Source organism: Myotis brandtii, unplaced genomic scaffold (assembly GCF_000412655.1).
Source record: "Myotis brandtii unplaced genomic scaffold, ASM41265v1 scaffold149, whole genome shotgun sequence".
Lineage (NCBI taxonomy): Eukaryota > Metazoa > Chordata > Mammalia > Chiroptera > Vespertilionidae > Myotis > Myotis brandtii.
This window is the reverse complement of record NW_005355385.1, coordinates 592,200-601,019: the sequence shown is the minus strand read 5'-3', so window position 1 is coordinate 601,019 and position 8,820 is coordinate 592,200. Positions and strand designations below refer to the sequence as shown.

Below are 8,820 nucleotides of genomic sequence, written 5' to 3'. Positions count from 1 at the left end.
GCATCGCCCTGCGAAGCTGGTGGTGCAGGTGGGGTGGCCGAGGGGGCCCGCCGGCACGCCGCTCCCTGTGTGCCCCACCTGCAGCCGGTTTGCTGGCTAGCCGTCCCTCAGCCTCTGGAGCAGCTTTCACTTTTTACGAACCCCTCTGCGTTCCAAACGAGATGCAGGAGCGTGAAATGTGTGTTCCTAGCCGGTTTTGTAGATTCGGTTCCTGGGGAGGTGTTGGAAGGGGACCATGCAGTCAGTGGTCCAACTTTTTGAGGATCACAGTCCTCACGTCTGAAAGCTATGGAGGCGCAGCCTGGAAGACTGCACTTCAAACTTTGACAATTTCAGAAGTTCTCAGATTCCCGGCGGTTATCCTTGGGTCCCTGGTGTGTAAGGTTTAACTTTTTTTTTTTTTAAATTAAATTAAAAGACACCATTAAGGCCCTGACCGGTTTGGCTCAGTGGATAGAGCGTCGGCCTGCGGACTAAAGGGTCTCAGGTTCGATTCCGGCCAAGGGCATGTACCTTGGTTGCGGGCACATCCCCAGTAGGGAGTGTGCAGGAGGCAGCTGATCGATGTTTTTCTCTCTCACTGATGTTTCTAACTCTATCCCTCTCCCTTCCTCTCTGTAAAAAATCAATAAAATATATTTAAAAAATAAAGTAAAAGACACCATTAAGTGTGCTAGAAAGGTGATTAAGTCAAATGTATTGTAGCATAAGTGTCAGCTCAGAATCTTCAGCTAGCTGAGTTTTCAACAACCACTGTGATTTTAAAAACTTTTTTTTTTTTTTTTTGAATACAATGTGCTGGAAGCTTATTAAGGACTTTACGGAACACCCTCCTCTCCCTCCTCCTTTCTCCCCTCTTGGAATGCAGCGAAAAGACAAAACATTTTTTTGTTTGTGTGTTTTAGGAGTAGAGTTAGTTTTGGCCTGAATTGAAGGTATTAGGCCTTGTGTGCACAATCGGAGGGCTGAGTCCATTCCTTACAATAAAAAAAGTTTTGTTTATTTAACCTCTTGACTTAATTGTCTTTGCTCACTGGTTTCCCCAGCCCAGAATCAGTAGCCCTCCAGAGTATGGCACAATGAAGTTGCACTCTGTGCTGTATCGTCTTCAGCATTTACACATTTTGAATAGAATCTCTAGCCTTTGTATGAGGATTGAGAGGATTTGGGAGTGGGTGGGTAGAGAAACCTCTGAAGGGATGCATTCGTGGGAGATGAAATGATGGAACGTTCCTGAAATAATAAAAGGCAACCTTTTTAATAAAAATTATGTTTTTTTTAAATTTATTTTTTCAATTGTCGACATTCAATATTCTTTTGATTTGGTTTTGGGTATACAGCATAGTGATTAGACATCATATACTTCAAGTGTTTCCCCCAGAAAGGTACCCCTTTTTTATGTGAGAAGTGAAAGAACATGTTTTGCGGGGTGAGGGGAATTGTAGAGGAGAAGTTGTTCTGTGCTAAGTGTTAATCATCATTCTTTTGGTGACTTCCAGGGATCATCTTGAACACATAACATCCATTGGCCCCAGGACTACAGGAAGTCCAGAAAATGAAATTCTGACTGTGCATTACCTTTTGGAACAGATTAAACTGATTGAAGTTCAAAGCAGCAGCCTTCACAAGATTTCAGTAGATGTACAACGGCCCACAGGCTCCTTTAGCATTGACTTTTTGGGAGGTTTTACAAGCTACTATGACAACATCACCAACGTTGTGGTAAAGCTGGAACCCAGAGATGGAGCCCAGCATGCTGTTCTGGCTAATTGTCATTTTGACTCTGTGGCAAACTCACCAGGTATGGACCTGTTTTTCAGTCTACTTGAAGTCATCCCAGCCCAGAAAGCTTATGAATGCCAAGCTGCTTGGCAGTTCTGGAATATCATTTTCTTGGACAAACCTTTTTAGTTTTGGCAGGTAGGATAATTAGAATAGTGTCATTTAGTTTAAGATCTAACCCCTCACTATTCTCTCAAGTGCTTTATTGTTATTATTATTAAACACTAGAGGCCCAGTGCATGGATTTGTGTACTGGTGGGGTCCCTCAGCCTGGCCTGTGCCCTCTCGCAATCCAGGATCCCTTGGGGGATGTCAGAGGCCAGGTGCGTGGATTCGGCCCGATCCCCACAGGCCAGGTGGAAGGACCCCACGGTTGCATGAATCTGTGCACTGGGCCGGTTTCGGCCCCATCCCTGCAGGCCAGGCTGGCCTCTAGTATGCATATAAGATCTTTTGGTTAATCTCTTCCCACCCTCCTCCTTCCCCACTTCACTCTGAGAATCATCAGTCTGTTCCATGTTTCCATGTCTGTTGTGTTGAGCGTCTGCCCCCTGGTGGTCAGTGCGCATCATAGCTACCAGTCAAATGGTCGCTTAGGCTTTTATATATAGAGATTAGTGCCAGCAGCCCAAGGACAGGACATGGCATGTTGGTGGTAGACTAAAGCAGCTTTATCAGTGTTACCAGTATGTGTCCTTGAGTCCTGGAGTTAGGTTCTGCCTCTTCAAGTGTTTACTCACCTAGGTATTATACTAAGCTTTGGGGACATGGGATAAAGGAGCAGTCCTTGCCTTCAGAGACTCAGGGTTTGGAGGACATCTTTCCTAGCAGTTTCTGTCAACCCGTAAAGTGACAGCCCACTGGGGATGCCATTCTGTTAGAATACCTCATTAATCCATAAATCTTCCTCTGGAAATACTTTGTCAAAATAGGATACTTGATTTTACAACAGTGCCTGACACAATATTTTGAATGAATGAGAATCCCCTAAATTGAACTTTCATTTAAAAATGTAAGATTCATGAGAAAAATGTTTTTAGTGATTGTGAAAGAGATTGTAAGCAGGGAGGAATAGAAAAGTGTAGCGTTTTACAATGGAATCATAGCAGGTTAGAAGTAGACAAGACCTGAGATGGCATCTGGTACAAACTCTGCCTCCCTCCGCCCTTCATTTGACACAACACTGATCAGAGACAGAGGTAGGACCAGTTGCTGGGTTTCCTGGCCAGTCCTTTCATCTGCTTTGAAAGGAAGGAGAGGTAATGCTCCCTTTGGCAATCTACTTAACCTCTTCTCTCCTCAGTTTCTGATCTGTGAAGTGGAGATAATAGTGCTTTTCTATTAGCATTTCCCCCACTATTGTTATTTAATATTAACATTTCTGGGTTGCTTGAACCTACAGCAGGCCCAATAGGGTAATCTAGAACTACACAAAATATAAAATAACATTTATTTGCTTGATTCATCCTAGGACATCTTTAATCAGGAAGCCTGCCAATTGCATTTAGAATGTAGCATGCTTTTTAAATTTAATGTTTTTATTGATTTTTTTTTTTATTAGAGAGAGAGAGAATGGAAGGAAGAGGGATAGAGAGATAGAAACATCAATGAATATCGATTGGCTGTCTCCTGCACCCCCGCCCCCGCCCAACTGGGGATCAAGCCAGCAACCTGGGCATGTGCTCTGACCAGGAATCGAACTGGTGACCTCTTGGTTCATGGGTCATACTCAACCACTGAGCCATACTGGCTAGGCTGTAACATACTTTTTAAAAAAACATATATTTCCAAGAAGTTTACATGGTAAAAGCAACTAGATTTGAAAAAAATTTTTTTTGAGTTTTCAACCAAACAGTTGAGCACATTGAGTACAGAATGATCTGGTGAAAAAAGGTGAATTATTGGCTGTCAATAGAGAGGTCAGCAGGACCAATGTGAATTGCTTAGGGTAGGAGAGATTCATATGCATTTGTAGCACGAGAAGAAATGGACATCAACCCTCACTTCCATATTGGCACAATGTCCCAATGACATGTTTATTATGGAATTGTCTTGTTTCTATCAAGTATTTTTTCAAATGTTAAAAAAGTCAGTATATACCCATTTGTTTTTATAAAGTCAGAAATATCTTTGTGTGCGCCATAGAAACCAGTGGTCTTTTATGCCTGTTTCAAAGCAGTAATAAGTGTCACCTTGTCCCCACTATTATGCTTAAATTCTAGGAAGGGACAAATTAACATCAAGTTATTTAAGAGCCTTATATAAAAAAAGATGTGCATACAAGTATCAGAAACATAGTGCCAAATGTTATAAATTATATATATGGAGTCCAATAATGAAAGGATGGCATTTTTGTGAGTCATTGGAACTCATTTTAAATTAAAATTTTATAAGATCATCTATACCAACGGTCCCAAGGACGTTTCTGTCAATAATAGATTGTTAAAAATAGTTTTAAAAAACACACTCATAAAATAGATGATCACCTACATCCTTTCAGTGGGTGAACTATTTGAAACATGGGCATTCTTTTAAGTTGTTCTCAGCAACATATCTGGACCTTCGGGATCGTTACCAATTAGAAGTAATGTTACCCACAGAAAGGACTTAAATGTCTTCTTGGGTTTGCTGCATGGTTCCAGGTTGTTGGTAGAAGAGACATTGAGTTATTTTAGGAGTGGCTTCAATTTCTGGGTTAATTCTAAATAGAAAGAGATGTTGGTTATCCACTCAGCCGTTATAGATACTGCTCTCTAACTTGCCTTCACTTTCTTAAAGATATTTGACCCTCTTTGGTTCTGTTCTCAGACAACAGAACTATTAAAATGAAGGAAGATAAATGGACAGTTTAACTTTTAAATCAACCCTTTATAGATATGTCTCTTTCAGTTTCCCTTTCTCTTTGAATAAAGAACATTTTTATGGCTTGATTTTTATTTTAAAGTAACTCACAGTCTCAGAGTGTAAAAACCATTACTTTCATTTGGGTCCTGGAAGGTGGCACTTTTTACTGACTGCTACATAGACTTCTGGTTTGATAGCAGTTAGGTAGTTATTACTTAGTTTCACTTGGATTTAAAATGCAATTCAGTATTCACTGCCAAGACAAGTAATAGTAGGTAATAAGTAGTTTCTTCTTGAGTAGGAGTGGAGTCTGGAATTTAATGACCCCACAACAAGCTTTTTAGCTAGCTGCAGAGCCTGCCTTAAGTTTGCAAAGAGAAGGAAAGCCTAACACTGAATGCAGGCCACATTATTTTGTAATCCTCACAACACAGCTGTGAGGTAGAGATCATTAGCCTGCTCTCTAGACCAGGAAGTTGTAGGGTGAACGACAGAGCTAGAATTTATTTCCAAGTCTTTCTTACTTTAACACCCATACTGAATTGCCCAGCCAGGGTAGCTCAGTTGGTTGAGCGTCGTCCTGTGCACACGTATGGAAGGCAACAGATCGCTGTTTCTCTCACACAACTATGTTTCCCTCCCTTTCTCCCTCCAAGCATGTCCCTTTGGTAAGAATTGAAAAACAGAGCAAAACCCATGCTAAACTCTGTAAGTGCTCTGTCTCCCAGTGGGTGAACCTGAAGATGCTATTGTCTGGCTTATTACTGTGCGTATTTACTTCGATTACTCTTTAAACTTTTTATTATGGAAAATTTCAAATATGTGTAAAAACAGAATTGCTTAATGAACCTGTTTAATGTCACCCAGCTTTGACAGTCTGATCTTGTTTCTTTACCTCCACCCCTGCCACTCTTAATTATTTTGAAGCAGATCTCGGCTGTATCGGTTTCTCTGTATTTCAGTCTAAATCACTGAAAGATAAGGATTCTTTTTTGACATCCTCATAATACTATGAATTACCTCATTAAAAAAAAAATAATTCCTTAATATCATCAAGTGTCTAATCAGTTACTTTACCTCTTATAGTGCTTTAAAAAAATCAAGGCACTAAAGCCATCTTTATAGTCACCTTTAATTAATACGTAAAGCTTCTGAATCAAGTAGTGAAGTAATTTGATGAAGTCCTCTGCTTTATCAGTGTTGGGACTAGGGATACTACTCAATTCATTAGTCTCTTTTCCTGTCTTATTAGATTTGGTGTCTTCTGTGTACTTCTTTTTTTTTTTTATCACATCTCCTTGAGGAAATCTTAAAAAATGCTACACCATCCCAACTGACCCCTCTGTAAATGCGAGTGATCTGAAGATTTTATGATTTTGGCAGGAAAACAGGCAGGAAAGGAGTGGGTGGCAGGGGGAGATGATCTAGGAAGCTGTGAGCACTAGGAGTGAGAATATTATAGAGGATGTGGAATAAGGATAAAGAAGGGAATAAAGTACTTGGGGTTGATGAGAATATCAGATTTTATTTTATTTTAATCCTCACCCGAGGACATGCTTTTATTGATTTTAGAGAGAGAGGAGGGAGATGGAGAAAGAGAGGAACATCTGTGTGCGAGTGAGCATTGATTGGTTGTTTCCTGCAGGCGCCCCGACCAGGATGGAACAGAAACCTGGGTTGTGCCCTGACGGGGAATCAAACCTTTGACCTTTCTTTGTATAGGATGATGCTACAACCAACTGAGCCACGCCAGCTAGAGCAGAGAATGCCAGATTTTAGTATTAATTTAGGTCCAATCTGGTTGGTTATTCAACAGACATTAATACTCTGGCCTAGGTATAGGTCTAGACATTGAGATTAAGTCAGCCAGCAAACCAGACAAAGATCCCTGTTCTTGTGGCGTTTACTGCTGGTGGGTATGCTTGTCACCTGATGGTGACAGGCGGGGCTGTGCTTCTGGTCTTGTAGCTGTGTGATGCTCCCTGGCGAGAAAACCCCATTCCTTGCCCTGCTGCTTCATACCGTAAAGATTTTAAAATCTGAGGAGCAAGTCTGCTTTTTGTATTTAAAGGTGCCAGTGATGATGCTGTTAGCTGTTCGGTGATGCTGGAAGTCCTCCATGTCTTGTCAACGTCTTCAGAAGCCTTGCATCATGCTGTCATATTTCTCTTTAATGGTGCTGAGGAAAATGTTTTGCAGGTGAGATTTTACTGTTGTAAGTACTAGGCTTGGATAATAATGATAGTTATAATAATAACTTATGCATTTATCATAAAATCATATACAGAAGAAATATTGTACCTGGAAGTACTATAAAAATTCTAGTCACTTATATATACACACACATGAGAGGCCCAGTGCACGAAATTCATGCACTGGAAGGGTCCCTAGTGGCTGCTGGCTGCTGGCCACCGGCTGAGTATTCCCTCCCTTCCCCTGGTCGCCTGCTGCCGCCAGCCAGGGCCTCCCCCCCTTTCCCCAGCCAGCCCCGCCCCCTGGTCGAACTCCCGGACAACTCCTGGTCAAGGGGACAATTTGCATACTATGCTATTATTATATAGGATGTTCAGCATTTGAAAACTCAACTTAGAACAGGTCATCTTGTCAGAGTTTGATTCATGTCAGTGTGATGGCATAATTATCACCTCAGGTTTTCTTTGACTGGAGTTTCGGAGGTGTTTTGAGGCAGGCACACAGCATGAGTACCCAGCCATGGGGATCGTCCCTTCTCACATTTGTTTGTTTTTTGTTCTTTCCTTTGCGTAGCCTCACACTTACTGAGGATGTTGTTTGGCGCCACTCACGGAAACCAGGATGTTTTCTGTGGTGGTGACTTTCCACTCAGCAAACTGCACACAGCCATTATGCATTGAGAGAGAAACAGATGTGTGTCTTTAGATATATTGCCTTTGAAAAAAATGATTGTTTTCCTGTTCTTCCCCTTGTCAACATAGACGTTCTGTCTTTAAAATAACCAAAATAGAGACTTTGATAATCTCAAATTGTTTAACGTATATTTGTTTTCTTTCTTTCTCATTCAGGCCAGTCATGGTTTCATTACTCAGCACTCCTGGGCCAACTCAATTCGTGCATTTATTAACCTGGAGGCAGCAGGTGTAGGAGGGAAAGAACTTGTATTCCAAACAGGTATGTGAGACTATACAGGGTGGGACAAAGTAGATTTACAGTTGTGAGTACATGAAACACAGACTGTATTCTTGTATTATTACTTATTAATTATTGTATTATTTCCCATATGAACAACTGTAAATCTACATTTGCCCCACCCTGTATTTTATATTTGAATGCAGTTGCATTGTATACTTTAATGTAATTCTTGTTTTTATAAAAATGGAAAGTGTGTGAAAATAAGTTATTTCTCTAATGAAATGAACATTCTTTTTAAAGCATAAGATAGTTTTAGCTTGTCTTTGTTAAAATTCTTAACCAAATAATATTAATATCACCTAATACTTATATAGTGCTTATTATATGCCAAATGTTCAAAGTACTTAATATATATATATATATATTTTAGAGGCCCGGTGCATGAAATGCATGCACTGGGGGAGGGGAGTCCCCCTCAGCCTGGCCTGCACCCTCTCGCAGTCCAGGACCCCTTGGGGGATGTCCGCCTGTGGGCTTAGGCCCGATTCCCCTAGGGATCGGGCCTAAGCTGGCACTCAGACATCCCTCTCACATTCCAGGGCTCTCTCAGTCCAGGACCCCTTGCTCCTTACCACCCGCCTGCTGTGGAGGCGGGAGAGGCTCCCGCTATCGCCCCTGCTCTCGCCAGCTGTGAGCCCGGCTTCTGGCTGAGCAGCGGGGAGCACCGCTCAACCAGAAGCTGGGCTCACTGCTCCTTAGAGCTGGCCCCGCACCCTGCCCACTGGTGTGGGGTGTGGGCACCGGGTTGGCTGGGGGAGTGGCCGAGGGAGGTTGAAGCGCCACAGTCCCGTCCCGCCTCTGCGGAGGCACGGGGACCATGCTGTCCCCTCTCCCACCGCCTTTGCAGAAGGGGTGGCGCCAGGACCGGGCCCATGCTGCCACCTCTCCCGCCACCTCTGTGGAAGGGGGCGCACCGGGACATAGCTAGCCTAGTAGCATAGGCTCGCTGCCCCCGCCCCCTGCCCACTGGTTGTTCTGGAAGGACGTTCTGCTGTCCGGTCTAATTAGCATATTAGCTCTTTATTA

The 8,820-nt window shown here is 42.5% G+C and overlaps 1 protein-coding gene across 3 annotated transcripts in view; it reads left to right on the top strand.

The window, feature by feature from the left end:
• Window positions 1-8,820, top strand: part of ERMP1 (endoplasmic reticulum metallopeptidase 1) — a 40,015-nt gene that overhangs the window by 6,901 nt on the left and 24,294 nt on the right. For 2 of the 3 annotated variants that reach the window (XM_014535701.1, XM_005861333.2), the window contains exons 1-4: window positions 147-178; window positions 1,500-1,801; window positions 6,698-6,825; window positions 7,668-7,773. In XM_014535701.1, the coding sequence (XP_014391187.1) occupies window positions 162-178; window positions 1,500-1,801; window positions 6,698-6,825; window positions 7,668-7,773 (553 nt within the window). In that variant the 5' untranslated portion in view covers window positions 147-161. Of the gene's footprint in view, window positions 1-146; window positions 179-1,499; window positions 1,802-6,697; window positions 6,826-7,667; window positions 7,774-8,820 lie in introns of those variants that run through there. The other variant, XM_014535700.1, reaches the window with a different exon arrangement.